The sequence below is a fragment of the Protobothrops mucrosquamatus genome, unplaced genomic scaffold (assembly GCF_001527695.2).
Source record: "Protobothrops mucrosquamatus isolate PMUCROS unplaced genomic scaffold, P.Mucros_1.0 scaffold1435, whole genome shotgun sequence".
NCBI lineage: Eukaryota > Metazoa > Chordata > Lepidosauria > Squamata > Viperidae > Protobothrops > Protobothrops mucrosquamatus.
The window spans coordinates 22508-42107 of record NW_015387618.1 but is presented as its reverse complement, the minus strand read 5'-3'; the positions used below and the strand labels follow the sequence as shown (position 1 = coordinate 42107).

The window sequence follows — 19600 nt, the reverse complement described above, 5'->3', positions numbered from 1 at the left end:
CAGGGACAAGCATCCAGAAACTTCAGTGTGGGTGTGCTATTTAAAAAATAATAATTCTAGTTCATGTATGTGAGGTCACAGCAAGCATTGTCTTAAGCAGTATTCCCTCTTCTAAAAGAAGGAAATATATCTTTCGCTCTTATCACTGTAGTTTTTGTTCAGTCTGGGTCGTAAAATAATTAACTTTTGGGGGAAAAAAACTCTGCTTTCCATCTATGGTGACATACTTTTAAATCAAGCAAAGAGGTTTTATTATTCCATTAGCCTAGGCCAGGGGTCTCCAAACTTGCCAACTTTTAAAGATTTGTGGACTTCAACTCTCAGAATTCATTATTGTCTGAGGAATTCTGGGAGATGAAGTCTTAAAAGTTGCCAAGTTTGGAGATCCCTGCTCTAGACAATAAAACAATCTAATATGGCAGCATTCTCATGGTGCCAAGTATCAAGGGGCCCTGCAGCCATTGCATGGATTCATCCACGGGCTGTGTTAAAATGATCCACCAATTTTCCCTTTCACAGTAACTGGTTTCTTCACAAAGAGACCTCAATTGCCAATGAATACCTGCAAAGAGAGATCCTATTTGCTCTCTGCAACAATTCCAAGGCAAACAGCACAAGTTCACTTATGCCAGAACTAATCAAGTTAGGAGTTGGGTCACCAGTATGTGGGTAATGGCCAATATATCCAAATAAAGAGAATTAAGTGAGATCACCAGCAACTCTTCCTCCGTAGTGACACTGGATCTGCAATAGGCTCCAAGGTGTCTGATTTAATAATGTATGAATTCGAGAAATGTGCGGAAGATAGTAACCAAGAAAAAAAATAGATCTTGTTTGAAAAATGCAGTGAAATCTTTCTGATCAGTCACCATTTCAAATTCATTTGAAGTCACGCATCATGAAATCAGCACTTAACATCTTAATAATTAATTGATTCTTTAAGGTTCCCTGGTCCATACAAGACTTTTTCACAATTTTCATTTTTTGTTGGGTTTCTCTTAGTTAAGCGTAACCAGGTTGCTTTATTTAATTCTTTTGGAACAAAAATGCACTTGCAAAGAACCCACCAGAGGTTATTGAGCAGCAAAAATTAAAGACTGTAGACAAATAGTACAGAACAATCAGTGTCTCTCAACCTTAGCAACTTTATAAGCTGTATTGACCAGCTCCCAGAATTCTGGAAGTTGAACTCCTCACAGCTTAAAATTGCCGAATTTGAGAAACACTGGTACAGAAATCAATCAAGCATGATACTCCCCAATTAGGAAAAGATCTGGTTCGCTTTTAACACTGGTGGGTTTAAATGAGGAAATTGGAGAGAAACTTTTTTTGGGGGGGTGAAATGATATTGGGACGAAATACAAAGTGAAATGAATGCATAATGAAGTGGTGATTCTAAATTATTTATCTATTATTTTTTTTAAAAAAAAGAAATTTTCAGGGGAAGCAGAAAAAACTCCAATACTCTTTTAGGAAAATCTCACAGCAGCTCCCCACATGAAAGGGTATACTAACTAAAAAAAGACAAGTTGAGTAACAGGATTTAGAAATATCAAAAGAGAGTGCGTTCTGCACGTCAAAGGAGATATAACATAGAAATCAAGTTAATAAATTGACATCAATTTAACAGCAGTTAAGGGAAAGAAGAACAATGGCAGTGTCATGTCACTTCAAACATATATCCACCCTTTCCATGCCCCTTGTGTGTTTTGCAATAAATATCCAATTGTTGATAGAAGTTAAATTCTCGCATGTGCATGTTTTGAAAAGTTGTCTCTAAAGTGCGAGAAGCCAAGGGACACTCCTTAGCCATATAAATTTATCATGGGCTCCAAGTCAGTTATAGGGAGTGAGTAAGGCAAGCAGAGGAGTAGGGGATGGGTAGGAAGCATGGTATGGTTAATGGAAATCAAGGAGAGTCCTCTTATCCTTTGGCACTTCAAAAGTTGAAGTGAAAATTCTGTGGAAACAGCAGCTTCTACTTCTTCTTCTTTCGTCCTTCGAGTTATTGATCCTGATGGTCAAAATCAGATGTACGCAGGTGATCAGGAATTGCTATCTCTCCATGGTTACCCTCAGGGGAAATCAGATGTCCATCTCAAACTGAGCATCATCACCTGATTGAAAGACAAGAGCACAAGCAAATCAACGGAAAATGTTTAAGGGGAGAAACTTTACAGACATGTTTTTTAAGTCTCCTAAGAGGACAGTGAATTCTTACTTTCAATGACCTGACACATGTAAGTGGCCAAAGTAACAGAACAGGCAAACCCACTAGAAAATGCAGATGGAATACACCATACCATTTTAACTGAGCTAGAAGGTGGCTTAAACCAAGCACTGGCTTAAAATAGTACCTCACAAAGAATCTGCCTGGCATGTTTGGCGAGATATACCTACACTCAAGTTTATATTTTGCTTATTCTTGATCTGTTTAATTTACATGCTTCTTTATAGGAGGAGAGTCGACCCTCACATCCAGTATCTTTGCTTCCTTCTGCTGCATGAGGATGTAACCAAAAGAGAAAATATGTTTTGATCTAAAAAAATAAAACAAAACCCCAACACATTTCAGAAGTTCTTCTGAAATATTTTGGATCTGCCATGGTTAAGGGAAAATAAAATTCAGAACTTTTTGGTTGTTCCGGTTAAAAAAGGAAGAGAGAGCACTATTGAGTGATTTAATGAGAAAGGACTATCCTGGTGGGCATCTTTCCCTCTTTCCATTCCTTCTCCACCTGTTTTCTGCTGCAATGATTTTATATTTCATCAGCTCTCCTATCCACTGACCTTTCTAGTTCCTTCCCTTCAGTTGATGGTGCTGAAGTGTGATCACTTCACAGCACACAATTACCCAGTGGTAAGATGGGCAGTCAATAAATTTAATTGATAATAATAAAATAAAATAATGGTTCATGACAACAGTACAAGGAGCTAGCTTTCCTCATTTGTTTAGTTTCATAGGCAATCTATATTCCCAAGAAACTCCACCATCCTTTATTTTTTTCCTGACCATCTTCTGCTGCATTATGGAATCACTGTGTTTGGTCCATGTCCAAAATAAAACTGCCCCATTTCATGCTGTATATGGGCCAATATATCCAAAAGACATTCTACTTTGGGCACGGAGCACCCAAAGCCATATGACCTGAGCATGGTACAGTTCATGCATGGAATGTTTTGGACATTTCTTACCTCCAGCATTTTTAGTGTAAATTCAAGTTTTAGCTTGTGTTTTACATCTGGCCTTCCCTTCTTTACTTCTAAACAGTTTGCTATTGCTTTGCTATACACCGGTCTTTGACTAAAATAAACTTTGAACTTGAAATACAAGAAGATGGTTTTGTTTTGAGACCAACTACATAAAAGAAAAAAATGTGTAGATTGTTATTAGCGTCTTATCTAATTTTTTTTGTCCAATTCCTATTTACCAATAAAGGAAAATATTTGTAGTTCAGGGTTGAAATGAGGGGTCCTTGGGACTCTCTGAGCTTGCTTTGTTTTCTTGCAGACATTTCATTACCCAAATTGGTAACACCATCAGTGGTAGATGATGTTACCTAGTTTAGGTAATGAAATGTCTGCAAGAAAACATACAAGCTCAGAGAGCACCAAAGACCCCTCAATTCCTATTTAGCCTAGAAATACAATGGATTTACAGCTAGTTCCTCTAATGGATCAAGTCCATCTCAGCAAATGATATGACCAAAATTGTGTGGCAAAAATGTTTGTACTTTACCTCAACTTGAACTGCTTTATACCATTTTGAAAAAGTAAATATCTTTCAATAATTCATAGCTATTGAATTGCTAAGGCACAGAAGGCAAAAGGCCAATAATTCAACATTCAGTTCCTACCACATACAATTTGTTGCAACAGTTTGCTGTTCTCTACAAGCAGAAGCTCTCTAAACGCATTAGAGGGGGGGGAAAAACTGCAGACAGGAAATAAATTACTTGATCCCAAGGTAAAACTCATGTTTGAACAAAATCACAGTGCAGGAAATAGAATAGCTCTGTATCACTTCCCATTCTGGCTATAAAGAACAAAGAGATCAGTAGTACTGCATGTTTTTCCCCCCTAGAAAAATCTCTTTGTTACCAGAATTTCCATTCCAAGACAGTTAAGTGTGTTGCGTCCTGTTTTACAACCTTTTTGCCACAGTTCTTAAGAGAATAACCGCAATTGTTAAGTGAAGCACATGGTCACTAAGCGAATCCAGTTTCCCCCACTGACTCTGCTTGTTAAAAATCAACTAGGAAAGTAACACATGATCACATAACCCTGGGATGCTGCAACTGTCGTAAATACATGCTGGTTACCAAGCACCTGAATTCTGGCTTGTGACCATGGGGATGCTAAGATGGTTTTATGTGTGAGGATTGGTAGTAAGTACTTTTTTCAGTGCTGTTGTAACCTTGGATGGCCACTAAAAGAATGGTTGTGAGTCAAGGACTACCTGTAGCAGAGAGATGGATCGGTACTGTCAGTTGCAAGTAAGTATTTGGCATGCGTGCAGATACTGCAGTTTGCTTCTGCTACGATACAAATGTTCTTACCAATTATAGGCTTCCCATCATGATTGTTCAGATTATTTACTTCCACTTTGGAATCTTCTGTCACAGAACCAGGACTGGTAACTCCTGGGATATTGGGAAGGTGGCAAGGAGGGGTTTGAGCCATGGGAGAATTGCGCCGATCTAACAGAAACTTGCGGTCGTAAATGATTCTGGTACCTAGAGAGGTGGAAAAAGAACAAAGTAACTGGTATTATCAGATCCACTATGCTGAGACCGTGTTAGTCTATGGCAGCAAAGGAAATCAGGAGTTTATGGAGACCTTGGTGCTCTCTGCGCTTGGTTGTTTGCTTGCTGACATTACATTATCCAACTAGATAACACCATAATCAGTGGCCAGAGCATCAAGGACTCCTTAGTTCAACCCTGAGCTACATATACTGCCTTCCATTAAAATCAGAAGTTTGGCAGCACTGTTTCTGATTAACATTTTTTTTTACTAAAATTTTATTTAACCATTTTTTAGACAGATAAATCGTAAATATTTGTGGCCTAACTCCTCTGAGGTGTAATTGTATTGCTCAACAAGCCCCTTATTTATAGAGAAAGGTTGCAGCTCTAAACAAATATTACATTCCACTGAATGCACTTTAGTTTATATCCAAGTAAGAAAGCAAAAGAGCCAGTTTTGGTCTAGTAATTAAAGTGCTAGACCAGTGATGGCGAACCTATAGCACGCGTGCCAGAGGCGGCACTCAGAGCCCTCTCTGTGGGCACACATGCTGTTGCCCCACCAGAGTTCGCCAGAGTAGCGAGCACGTGGCGTTTGGAAATGACAGGGCAGGAAGTGAGCGAGCAAGTGGTCTCTAAAAGGTTCGCCATCACTGTGCTAGACTAATAGAATGCAAGTCAAGTTTTTAGTCCTGCCATTGGCACGGAAGCCAACTGGATGACTTTGCGCCGCTCATGCTCTTTCAACCCTAGAAAAAAGGCAGTGACAAACCTTTTTAGAAGTTGTCTAGAAAACTGCACGGATTGTCCATGCAGTCACTAGGAGTCAAGATGGACTCAAAGCCACCAATTAAAGTATGTTAAGTGTAAAACCTAAAACTTAAAATGAAATTTAGAAGCTTCCCCCTTTTGCAACAAGGATGGCTCTTGACTTCTCCACCCCACCCCCTATATCCTAATCTTCTCCAAGCAGGTGCCTTCCAGGTTTGGTTGTACTCACCAGGTTAGGGAAGGCTACATTACCCTGAAAACAAAATAAAGTATCTTCAAGAAATTGAAATCTGTATTTTTCTGTTTATTCCAAAACTGACAATACAAGCTACTGAGCCAGAGTCAAATCTGAACCATCAATAGTTAACACACGAGGCTTCGCTAATTCAACTACAAGCCCCAACACTGAAGCCTTTTCATACATTGATACAGAAATCTCTAATGAGTCAAAAAATGAAGAAATATGAATCATGGTTTGCCATTCAATAGAAAAACTTCACCACTCATGCCCTACTTGGAAAACAGAGGTACAAGATGGAGCGATTTCATATTGGCCTCTTAGCTGGCAGCATTATTCACTGACTAGAATGCCAGTACTTGGTTTAATTATTGGCTTGATAGCCAGCATTTCTTGAAGATATATTTAAAGTGATACATCCTAGGGCAGTGATGGCGAACCTTTTAGAGACCGAGTGCCCAAATTGCAACCCAAAACCCATTTATGTATTGTCGGGTGCCGGGTGGGTGGGGCCATTGGCCGGGTGTGGCCCATTGGTGGGGTGTGGCCAAATGGGTGGGCGTGGCTGCAGTGGTAACAGCAGACTGGGTGGGACTAAAAAGTTCAATCAATCAATTCCAACTTTGCAAGATCTTTTTTTTTCCCTGCGAGAAGTTGAAATTGACTGATTGATTGAACCTTTTTTTTTTTTTGCACACGATGGCAGAGGCCTAAAGCGAAAAGGTTTTATAAAACCCAGCTGAAGGCCCAGGACTGGGGCGATGGCGCATGTGCCCACAGAGAGGGCTCTGAGTGCCGCCTCTGGCACCCGTGCCATAGGTTCGCCACCACTGTCCTAGGGAAACCACCCCAGAGCTGTTCAAATCACATTTTTATTTTAATTCTCTTTCCTTGCTAGGCAGGATAATCGTTCCTTTCTTGGGTCTTCTTAATGCAGTGGTTCCCAACCTTTTCTATACCCCGCACCCCTAGAACGCTTCTGATATATTCTCGCACCCCTTACAAAAGTTTGGATTAACAGCAATGAATTATGCATATATATTATAATTTTGAAAACCCAACTTTTCGCACCCCCTGGAATATCATCTCGCACCCCAGGTTGGGAACCCGTCTTAATGCTTGCCTTGTCTTCTGTTGGAGCTTTCCTTTGCTCATGTTTTTTTTCTCTCTCCATTGGCTGAGAGACCCTCAAAGCTTGGCAATCTTCCTTATGCCCATAAGCAGCCTCACCCTCCCATATTCCTTGGTTGAGTCTCCCTGACCTATCTATGAAACATTCAGTGCCATGGCTTTGCCTACAAATTACTGCTGAAGGATGCAGAAAATGATGGCCGGGGGAGTTGAGTTTGAGAGCCTCACTGGAGATAATAGGGACTTTAACATTACAGGTTGTCCCTGACTTTACAACCACAACTGAGCCCAAAATTTCTGTTGCTACGTGAGACATTTGTTAAGAGAGTGCGCCCCATTTTACGACCTTTCTTGCCACAATTGTTAAGCGAATTGCTGCAGTGGTTACATTGGTAACGCAGTTGTTAAGTGAATGTGGCTTCCCCGTTGACTTTGCTCTTCAGAAGATAGCAAAAGGTGATCACGTGACCTTGGGAGTCTACAACCGTCATAAATATGTGTTCGTTACCAAGCATTTGAATTTTGATCACAGGACCATGGGGATGCTGTAATGGTTGCAAGTGTGGAAATCGGTCATAATTTTTTTTCAATGTTGTTGTAACTTTAAACAGCCACTAAATGAACTGTTGTTAAGTCAAGGACTACCTGTACCTCACTGAAGAGAGTCACATGGTTTTACAGCCAAAAATAGTTTTCTTTTACAGATGGAAATGCTCCTGGGAAGGCTCCTCTTTCATAATCTCTGTGCAAGCTTCCAGATGGCGTCTAACATACATCTGTGGAAAACTGGAAGCAGGTTTAGTCAGGCCTTTGATCTCAGCCAACAGGGCACATTTTCATCCAGTACCAACACACTGGCACTCACCAGATGTTTTAGACCAGGGGTCTTCAAACTTGGCAACTTTTAGACTTGTGGACTTCAACTCCCAGAATTCCTCAGCTGGCTGAGGAATTCTGGGAGTTGAAGTTCACAAATCTTAAAAGTTGCCAAGTTTGAAGACCCGTTTTAGACTCATACCATGGCAGAATGGTAAGCAATTACAGGAAATGTAGTTGAAAGTGTCTAGATGTTACCAAACTGTGTCCTCCTTTTCTAAGCCCTGTCTTGAGAGTACATGCAGAAAACAGGCCTACTGCTGCATCTTTACCTACTTAATTAAATGTTTTGAGTCTATATGGAATCGATTTCTCAGAAATGATTGGCACTAATTGATCTATACTATTATCGATTATCAGAGGGCTTAAATGCACTATTCCTTTCTAGTTCATATTGAAAATAAATCACAAATCTCATTTCTTTCCACACTAGAAGCTCAACAGCATCACCAAAGTTTTAATATTAAGACAACAGCAACACTGCTTGGCTTTAATCAAATTAAAGGTAAACTAAATTTCATCAATCTAACTGAAGAAGGGAAAGAGTGTGAAGGGGGGGAGAACAGATGGCAAAATATTAATTCTAAGAAAAAGAACTTCTAAAAATCTTTACAAATAAAATAAGTGGACATGGAAGAGGCTGATCCTCAACTGATCCTACTGCATATCTAAGAGCTCCCACTTCCCATTTTCATCACATTGCTCAAATCTGTTTGCAAATTTTTGCCCATTTTTTTTTTGCAACTGCACATTTTGGCCTCCATTTTCTTTATATAGCTAAGTCAAAGGAACTGGTTCATATTTGTGATGGTCGTGTGATCACCTTTTGTGATCCTCTTATAAGCAAAGTCGATGGGGAAGCCAGAATCACTTAACAACTGTGTTACTAACTTTATCATTGCACTGATTCACTTAAGAACTGTGGCAAGAAAGGTCGTAAAATGGGGCAAAATTCACTTAGCAACAGAAAATTTGGGCTCAATTGTGGTTGTAAGTCGAGGACTACCTGTCCTAGATTTTACTGTAACCTAAATGCCCTTTGTGGCTTGGGCCAAGGATCGCTATGAAACAGATTTCTCCCTTGTGTTCCATCATACCCTATGTCAACTGAGTGTGACATCAATTCAGCACCATCTGTGCATTCCTAGGACACATAAATAACACAGGAATTGAACCTCCCAAGCTTGTAAACAGCCTGTCACCCAATCAACTCCAAGAATCACTGCCATTTCTGTTTGTTCCTCTTTTTTCAAGGAACAAAAATGTGGAACGGTCAGTGTTAAATAAAGCAAAGGCAAGAAAAATATTGAAATATGTCAGTTGGCATGTTTTCAGTCCCATTTGCAACAATAAACATCGTATCAAACTCTAAAATGGAGAAAGCCATTGAACACTGATGTTTCAGCTTAAAATTGGAGCCACAGGAGTCTCCTAGAAGCCATCACCTGAGCCCCCATGGTTGTTATTTTAGAGAAAAATAGGAGGCAGAATTATTATGTACATCTTCTTCCGCTCCAGAAATTAAAGGATGTAAAAGGCATAATTTTATGCTTATAATATATTCAGCCTTTTTCTTTTACATTCCAATTTTATCTTAAAACTCAGCTATAAAATAAATACACACGGTTCTACAAAGCTGAAGCTACTGTGATATCATGATTAGAGTACTGGACTGGCATCAAGAACACATGAGTTTCTACTTCGCCCTTACCCTTGGATCTTTCTGGATGGTTATGAAACATTGAATTAGGTTCACTTCCTGTTAACCTCAGTGACCTAACTATGGATTTTTGGGCAAGTATTGTGTGTATTTTGCCACTGACTTTGAACTTCCCAGTTTTACCTATAGCTCTGGAATTTCCTTGAGCTCTGCCACCCAAGTACAATCTCATTTAGCTTCTAAGCCCAGACATAAATCAGCCAGATGTTATTTTGTTGGAGGCCATAAACATGCTTGAATAGCATTCCACTTTACAGTGCTTTGTTGCAGGATCTTTTTACTATTACTGCAAAACATTTCATAAGACCACTTCTCTGGATAAAACTTTAGAGATAGTAGTAGGCTTTAAGTGAGTTTGGGTTAGAATTTAATAGACTGACACTTTTTAACAGCATATCGAATATGGTGAGAATTTCTGAGTCAAGACTAGATATAGAACATGTGTGCTTCTATTCAAAGGTGTGCTTGTCTGCAAGAAAACAAGCAAGCTCGGAGAGCACTAAGGAACACTCCAAAGGCACAATCCCTGGGTTTGAATCCCTCATTTGTATCTCTCACTTTTAGATTTGTTCACTTTGTCTCTCTTTATATCTGTATCTTTATGTGGCTAATTACTAGGAAACTGACTTGAGAGAGTTCTGAAGGATCGATGTTCTGCAAAGCAAAATAGTAGACATTGGCTTCCTTATTCTTTCAGCAAAGTTTTTTTTTTTTGGGTGGACATCTGGATAAAATATCCCAAAAAAGCACTGGGTTGCTGTCACTTTTTTTTTTACTTACTAAGTGAGTGCATAGTTATTTAGTTAGTTAAGTTTATATTCTATTGCTTCACTTTTGATTCCTTAGTTTTGGGGTGTTATTTCTGGAAATCACTCAAAGCAACCCAACTTTCTTTTTTCTTTGGCATGCTGTGCTCTTTTGTTCTTAAGCACAGTGGTGTCTGCAGCAATCAATAATGACCTCAGAATCAACAGTTACGAGCAGCTCCTCACGTAAGCCCCACCCTTACATACTTGCACCATGACATCTGAGGCAAGTGAGCAGACTGCATTTGCCTGATCACATCTTCACACACATGCCACTGTTTCCCCATTGGGCTGCCTTTCTGTGGATGCCTATGCAACATCAACTGCACTCGCAACTTGAATATCAGAAATGGGATATTACAGATCAAGTGGAAAAGCCCAATTCCACCAATGCAAGTCCTTTGTACCGGTATTAGTGGCTCAGGATAAATAGCAATTCTGGAAGAAATGGCTGGCGAAAAGCAGCATAACCTGTAGTTTATAAAGCAGCGTAGTCTGTTTCTCTGATCAAACATGTCAGTTTACTAATTCCAAGAAATGCTGCATAGGGGTCAATATAATACATTCTGTCCAATTTAGCTCACTTGCCATGAAAATCATTGCTGAATACTTGCTGTATTCAAACAAACAAACAAACAAACCCAAGCAAACCTCTCTCTATATTTGACCATAAAACAACTATCAGATTTTGAATTTTGGATAAACTGAGACCCACAATAAAGGAAAAATCATGATACTTCTTCAGCTTACCTCTCACTATTACCGCTCTTTAATTTTCATATGCCTACTTCTGTGCCTGAACATCAAATTCTGGCCCTTGATGTTCACAGGTAGCTTCAACCAAAACAGCCTCCACTAAGAAATCTCTGAATATTGACTCCCCCTTTTTAGTGTTATTTTGAAGACACAATAACAATAAAAAAAAAGTGAGCGATAGTTATTTCCACTCATCATGAATTGAAGACCAACCAGCAGTATCCTCATAATGCCTGCATTTAAAACAATCCATTAACTCATGCAACTGCAGTTGCCTTAATGCAGAATCCAAAAAGTCCATGGAAAACTTACTTATGTAATCGTGTTTAATCTCAAGTCAGCAGGGAACTCTCTCAAGGAAAGAGTTTTAACTTTGGCCATGAAAACATATTCAGCCAATGGAACTCATCAAAGCCTGGTGAAATATTGCTTTCCAGAGCAAAAGTGATAGTGCTCAGAGATGCTCATTACTTTTTTCTCTAGGCCAGTGTTTCTCAACCTTGACAATTTTAAGGCAGGTGGACTTCAACTCCCAGAATTCCACAGCCAGCATTGCTGGCTGTGGAATTCTGGGAGTTGAAGTCCACCTGCCTTAAAATTGTCAAGGTTGAGAAACACTGCTCTAGGCCCTGGTGTAATTTTTGTTTTGCTCACCTGGGCTGGGTTCCAGCATCCATGGCAAGTAGCGAGGCACACTCAGTGCTTTCAAACGAAACATCACAAAATTTAGAGCGAGAAAGGAATGTGTCTAACAAAAGCACTTTTGTAAAAGTGAGGGGGAAAAGTGTGCGTTCTGCCTTCCGAAGTTTCTTCTGGCTGCTAGCACTCCTCAACCAACAAGTTGGTGTTCTTCCAAAATCCTTTTTTACACAGATATAGCCACCTTCAGTACTCTTCCATTTCTGATCCTTACTATTTTGATCTAGAATCTGAAACAGGCGGTTAACATTTCTTTGGTTACGACACAGTTCTTCTCGGTTACATATGTACACATATAAATATCCTTCAATGTTTTCAAAATTATTTTCTTTCTTAACTTATACCCCCATCTTTCATACAGGAGCTTATGGTGGCAATCATAGGACTTCCTTCTATTTTTCCCTACAACAACTCTATGATAGGCTGGGCTAAGAACTGATGAATGATCCAGAATCATCCTGAGGCAAAAGTGGACTAGAATTTGATGCTTTTTCATTATAGGAAATACGTAAGATTTTGTAAGGATGGGATAATTAGATGCTACTTTGCCTTGAAAAACCAACCAACCAACCTTTTACACTGGTAGATTTAAATTATAAATTATAATTTTTTGCACATTTAAAATAATTGAATGAACAGAATCATAAAATATGAATAAGGAAATTTATATTAATAAAGTGCAGCTTTATAATTTTCTTTGCAATTACTTCCTTAAATATCTGTATTTCCTCTTTTGCCATATTTATGTTTAATGCTGCATTGCTAGGGTTTCCTCGCCTTCCCAGAATATATCCTAATTTAGGGGAAAAAAGGAATTTTCACACTTTTGAATAAACAAAGCTTTCAATGCATCAAGCTTACACTGAATTACTGTATTTATTAATACAGAGAAATATCAGATTCAGATGCCTGGAAAAAATGCAATAACTAAAACTAAAGAAATGGAATTTCAGCTATGCAAGTTCCAATGACCTTTAACAACCTTCCACTTAAGAACAAGCATATCCTGCAAAAGTTTGAAATTAGTAAAGAGTCTGTCAGTTGCTTCATAAAGGAAATGGGATTAATGTCAAGATTATGAACAGAATATCAATTTGACTGTATCAGCCCTGCATTCACATTATCATTAAAATATATCTGTATTGCAGAGCGGGACATGGTAAAATTAATCTAATTCAAGCATTAGGATTCTTTAAGCCTTGCAGATTCCAGCAGAGTATACTTGATTATCTCTTTCATTGTAATCAATGGGAATCTGAATTTTTAAATTATGGACATGCCTCCACTCTTCTGCATCCCAGGAGCAGCAGCAGCATGAGGGGGGGGGGAGAACTAATGTTTTTCAACTTTGCTTATTGTATTCTACAAGTCCTCAACTTACAACCATCACTGAGCCTTGTAAGTACGGTTTTATGTCATGACAATCATAAAGCAGGTCATCATGTGAGCAACCTGATTTTATGACCTTCTGGTGGTAATCATTAAGTGAGTCCATTGTTATGGGAAGTAAACACTGGTTTTCAGCAAAAGAATGTTAAGTTGCAGTCTCATATGAGCTTGCAGAAGGTGCAAATGGCTATAAATTCAGTCTGGTTGCCAAACTCCCAAAATATGGGACGGGTGGCGTTTGGAATGTGTTGTAAATAAGTTTTGAGGGAGGTCCATTGTAACTTCAAACTGTTACTAAGTGACCAGTCATAAGTAGAGGGCTACATAGATAAAATAGAATACAACATTAAGTGTTGACTGGGTTTGCACGACATTTACATTTGACTTGGATGCTACCAAATCATCCCAGATTCTCAGCTGCTCACAACAAAAACCATATAATGGAGAAAAAAACCTTTATTGTATCATGCAGCAATCATTCCACAACAGAAAAAAAGAGAAGAGAGAATATAAATATAAATATCAATCCATCAATTTCAAAATGTCTTCTGGATGTTAAACCATGACGTGATTTGCTTGTTTGTGGGTTATCAAGTTACTGGAATTTAAAGATTGTGTTTTCTATATCATGGTATGTTTACCACCTAATGTGAATATCATAATGTATTTAATAAACTACAGTTAATGAATAAATACAACCATAATAGTTAAAATATTATATTCTGGCAGAAACTGTCAAGTTTCACAGTTACTCCTTATCGATTGTTAATGTTTATGCCAGCCAATTATTTTAAACAAGTCTGCTATGTCTAATTTTCCCAACTTGAGTTCCTTCTAGGTGTGTGGATTTCAGCCCTGAATTCTTCAAGCAGAAGTCTAACTTTGACTCACATATCTGCAGACCTATTTTATATCTAATCTTGACTAACTTTGTACCTTTTAATAAAAAGCACCTTGTTATCATATGCATCATGATTCACAGTGCTGTGCACTTCCCCATTCAAAGCAAGTTCTGGGTAAAGAAATGACATTCTAGAAAGTATATAAACTTCCAAATTTATACTGCTATCTGCCATGACAGCTGTTAACTTGAAATGTAACCTTAATAGTTTTGGGCATGCAGAAGAAACCGTGTCATTGTCAAATCAGCAAAGCAGCATATCTTACTTTTCCCCCCCATTACCAATAAGCTTCAATAATTTGAAATATGGAAGTATAATTCAAAGTAAACAAAAGGCCCAAGAAGGAGGAACTTGGCACTCATCAACTTTTAAAACAAGTTTACAAAGACAAAATCAGTTTGTTAGCTATCTAAACAGAGGCCACAAAAATAAAATTCAGCTGCTAACTTTGAAGTTTAATAGAACTCAGCAGGATAAAAAAAAAAAAATACACAGTTGCCTCTATGAAAATCAAGGCAACCTGTAGGATAGAGGGGAGAAAAGAGACTTGTGACATCTGAGAACCAAATGATAAGAGGACAAGTCTAATCACAACACAACCCTTACGTGGTCTAGTTAACGAAAGCTGGATGTCATCTTAATTTTAGCTTTTAAAGTACCATAAGAATGTTTCTTAGAACATATTACTGTCATATATATTTTTTTTCCTCTGGAATTAATTCATATTAGTTAATCCAGTGTTTTCAGTAGTGGGGGCAAAGTTGGACAAAGCTGTTAAAGCTTCTGAGCAAGTTAATATGTTTAGACCTAAGAAAAAAATCGTCACCTATAAGCAGCCAAGTTTCAAACCCAGAGTGGCTTTATGTAACAGAAATAAACAGCTGACAACAGCCTACATTACCATTTTTAAAGAAAATTCGCTCTACTATTTAGCTACACACGTGCACACCTCACCTCCCTTCACTTCTACTGCCTGCAAACCAGCTCGCTCCACGTCTGGGGAACAGGCTAATCATTAGCTGAGGGATCCTGCTTTGCTCTCTCTATCTCGTGCTCTGGTTCAAAATGCACGTCCAAGGCATAAAAAGACCACAAATACCAGGCTGGATTCTGAATTAATCCGACTAGGGTGATTCAACCGTACGACCTCCCCGTGAGGTGCATTCACCACGCCTCATCGAAATCCCAGATAATGCAACGGGCCCGGTTTTGGGGCAACCAAACCACGAAGGCTTATTATAGAGTAACGCGATTTGGATAAAAAAAAAATACAAAAGCGTTCCCACAGGGAAACCTGAAGCACGTGGTGACTCTCGGCCTAGATCAGTGTTTCTCAACCTTGGCCATTTTAAGGCACGTGGACTTCAACTCCCAGAATTCCACAGCCAGCAATGCTGGCTGTGGAATTCTGGGAGTTGAAGTCCACATGCCTTAAAATGGCCAAGGTTGAGAAACACTGGCCTAGATGATGATGATGATGATGATGATTCCTAGACAGGGCGCTAGACTGAAGTCCCCAAGGGCAGCTAGAAAGCAACCTAAGGACATGCCAGCCATTTCCACGCGGGAGCCGGGTTGTTTGGGGCAGGGTGGCGCGGAAGGGAAAGCAGGCCTCTCCTCGAGGGAGAGCTCCTCGTCCATCGCCTTCCCTCGCCCGCGGCCACGGTCCCTCCCTCCCGCTCCTCCCTTCTTCTTGTGCAACAGCCGCGGCGGCGGCGGCAGCGTCTTGAGGCTCCGGGGCCTTGTTTACAAATACCTCGCCGCCAGCCCCAACCAGAGAGGCGAGGCCTAGGCGACGGTCGGGACCCAGCCCGCTTTCTCTCCTACAGACCCGGCTCCCCGAGGCATTGCGGCCGAGGCCTCCCTCCTTCCTTCCTGGGCTCAAGCCCGCTTGCAGGCCAAGCGGGTCCCCCTTGCGGCGGCGGGAAAGGCGTCTTTCCCCGCAAAGCTCCGGCTGGAAGGCAGCGCTCACGAGGCGCAGCAGCAGCAGCCGCGTTTCCGGAGGGCAACCTCGGACTCTTCCCCCCCCCGCCAAGCCCTCCGTGGGGGCGCCCTCTCTTAGGCCAGGGGGCGAGGATTAGGGGGTCCCCCCGCCGCCGCCTCCCAGGCGTCCGCACCCCCTTTTAGGGCGCCTGGAGAGATCAAGAGCTCCAGCCAGGCCGGCGCACGCCCCCTTCCCGCTCCGGTGGGCCTGCCCGGCGCGCGTCCTTGCCCGGGTCCCCCAAGCTCACCCACCCACCCATGGGGAGCGCGAGGCCCGGGGGCGCCGGCCTTCCTGCCCTTTTTCTTTTCTTTTTTGTTAATACCTCCGGGCGTGGTGGAGAAGAGGGTCCCCCCGGGCGTGGTGCAATAGTCATGAGGTAGCTGCGAGGAGTCGCTGATGGGCACCGTCCTGGTGGGGATGGCGCGGCTCTGGCTTTGCTGGTGGCCCCCGGAGGAGGACATCTCCCGCTCTATTGTCCTGGGTGGGCGAGCGGGTGGGTGGGTGGGAGGCAGGGAAGGTCCAGGAGCTGCAGAGGGGAAACTTGGGTGGGGGCGAGCGGAAGGGAAAAAAAATAAAGAAGCCGGAGAGCGAGCTGGGAGGCAGCGGGGCGCAGGAGGAAGAAGGGGCGGCGGCGGCGACGCTGGTTTCCTTCGGGGACGAGCGGGGGTGGAGGCAACCGCTTCTCCGGCTCCGGGGCACTTTTCTTTCCGTCACCGCCTCCACCGCCACCTTCTCCCTCGGCCTCCGCCAGCAGCAGGAAACGAGGGGCTCGGAAGGCGGAGAAAGGCGGCCCAGGCGGGGCAAGGCCGAGTCAGGAGGCGGGGACGCGGCGGAGACACCCACCCGCCGGCGGGGCACGTGGCCGCCTTCTCTGCTGGGCGAAAGCGGAACGTCTTTGGGGCTGAAGAGCGGGAGCGAGGGGCCTGCTCGGATCCGTCTGTCCGGGGTAGCGGTGGCGGCGTTACGGCCGGGGGGATCTAGCAGGGAGGCGGGAATGCTTATAAGCCAGAGCGGGCATTTTGGATAAACCCCTTTGAGGTTTCCCCCTTAAAGAATTATATATATATACACAGACACACACACACACACCCCTTTCTCTTTCACCAAAGATTGGCAGCATCCTCATAGTTATTTGGGAGTATAGAAGTAGTCCTCAACTTAACGACCACAATTTTCAGCCTAAAATTGCTAAGTGAGAAATTTGTTTAAGTGAGTTTTGCCCCATTTTATGACTTTTCTCGTCACATTTAACTGCATCACCGCAGTTCTTAAATTAGTAACACAGTTGTTAACTTGACTTTGCTTGTCAGAAGGTCGCAAAAAGGGATCGTATGTCTCCGGGACAGTGCAACCATCATTAATGTGAGTTAGTTGTCAAGCATCCAAATGTAACTCACAGGACCACTGCAGTGATCATAAGTGTGAAAAATGGTCATAAGTCACTTTTTTCAGTGCTGTTGTAACTTCAAATGGTCACTAAATGAACTGTTGTAAATTGAGGACTGCCTGTAATATTGGTATCTTCAACTTGCTCTTGAGATACGTCCAGAGCAATTTTAATAGACAAGGCAGCATGAACATAGAATATGGGACATTGTAGTATAATTTAGATTAGATAAAGTTGCAATTCAATGTCTCTTGCCAAGAAGAGGAACAAACAAAGCTTTGTGGACTTTTTTTTTATGAAGACAATATTATATGCTGAGTTTGATGGAAATTACTTTCAAGTAGTATAAAAAGCAATCGTTGAACCAGCCATAATACAGTTTTCATACTGGAACAATATCTATTCCACCTTAAAGGTCATGAAATAGTATGAAAAAATTTAGATAGGTTTAGTTTTCAGACTTACACACTACTTGGAAATGGGCACCATTTTGTTGTAAAATATATCATATATACACTTCATATAAGCATATCTGCCACTGCTTATCTGTCATTCAACATACAATATTCATTTAGTCTGTTGGACTTGCAATCAGTCTATAACTAATTCTATATTTTCTCCAAAAGTTTTCATTAGGTGAGCAAAAGATGTCAGAAAAACTGTTGATATTGAAGGCCCAGAGTCTATATTTAAACAATGATTCATCTAAGCCAGGGGTATCAAACTGCTGGCCCACGGGCTGGATGCGTCATGCCAAAACTACGGCCACCTCAGCTCCGGCAATGGGGAAAAAGTTGCGATATGTTGCAACACTTCACGTAACGTTGCGAGTTTGACACCCTTGATTTAAGCTAAGACTTATGAGTTTCTATATTATGTTAAATCAAGACAGTTGTGTGTATTCTGTAAAATCTAGATTGTTATTTGAGTTCTGTGTATTTATTTCTTATTTGGTTACAACACTGATTCAAAACATGAACCAGTGGTTTATTTCCTTGTATTAGTCGGTCTGTGGCAACATTATCATTACAAAGCTGCTAGTGACTAAAACAAATCCCAGAAAAGGGAAAACTAAATGCACCTAATTCTATGCAGGTAACCTTTATTGAACTGGATTGAATTCAATTGGTTGCATGAATGAAGCCAAATATACACATCCCAGGATAATGTTGCAGAATCCAGTCTGGGTTGATCACTGGGACCAGAGGGTTTTGTCTTCTGAGCTTTCAGACTCATGCTGGGCCCTATTCTCAGGGAACTTCTTTCTAGTAGTATGTGTGTGTGCGTGTGTGTGTGTGTCAATTAGTTGCCTCTGAGTCTTGTTCACTGACTTTATGGCAGTGATGGCGAACCTTTTAGAGACCGAGTGCCCAAAACCCACCCCCTGCCCCAGCTCCGCCTCCCGTCCTGCCTGCTCCGCCCCTGCCCGCCTCCTGCCCCGCCCGCCCGCAGGACCACGCACTGCCTTCATGGCCCACCACAGATCGCCCAGGCAGCCCTGCAGCGCCATGGCAGCCACGCCCTCCACCCACACCCCGCAGCATCAACTGCATGCTATGAGGCACAAGGGCGGAGTCCTGTCCCTACTGCCTGGCTATGTCCTTGGCTGCGCTGCTCCATGCAGGCCGCACCCGGGGGCAACTCTCCTCCATGGGGGCTGCTGGTGAGGGGAAGGCGGGGCTGGGGCAACGGCGCGCGTGCCCACAGAGAGGGCTCCGAGTGTTGCCTCTGGCACGCGTGCCATAGGTTAGCCACCACTGCTCTATGGACAAATGCTCACCATTAACCTACTTTTAAAAATAACTCAGGTCTTCCAAAGATATTTAGGCGATATTTGGATTTCACTTACCTACCATCTCCTACTTTGGTCAAACTTGCCAAACATATTTTTTTCTAGTCTATCATCTATGTGCCTCACATATCCCAAGTTTCTGCTTGTTGATCCATTGTCTCAAGGCAACATCAATCTTCACTTGGTCTAGTACTGGTTGATTCATGCAGTCCACCCTAACTCTGAGGAATCATTCCATGCCCATAAATGGAAAGTTACATGCTTTCTCTTATTCTTTTTTAGTGTGGTACTAAGGGCACAAGCCTTTGCAATCTTTGTCATTGCCATTCCTCCCTAGAATTATGTCTGTGTGTCCATTGCACACTATCTACTTGGACATATCGCGTTCAACCGTAGGAATC

At 41.7% G+C, this 19600-nt stretch overlaps 1 protein-coding gene across 1 annotated transcript; it reads right to left on the bottom strand.

The window, feature by feature from the left end:
- Positions 1 to 920: 920 nt before the first annotated feature.
- Positions 921 to 16509, bottom strand: EIF4EBP2 (eukaryotic translation initiation factor 4E binding protein 2). The gene is made up of 3 exons (XM_015821957.1): positions 16343 to 16509; positions 4560 to 4736; positions 921 to 2117 (listed from the first exon to the last, which is right to left on the bottom strand). Exons 1-3 carry the CDS (start codon positions 16479 to 16481, stop codon positions 2086 to 2088), a joined length of 348 nt encoding a protein of 115 aa, XP_015677443.1. The 5' UTR covers positions 16482 to 16509; the 3' UTR covers positions 921 to 2085.
- Positions 16510 to 19600: the final 3091 nt, after the last annotated feature.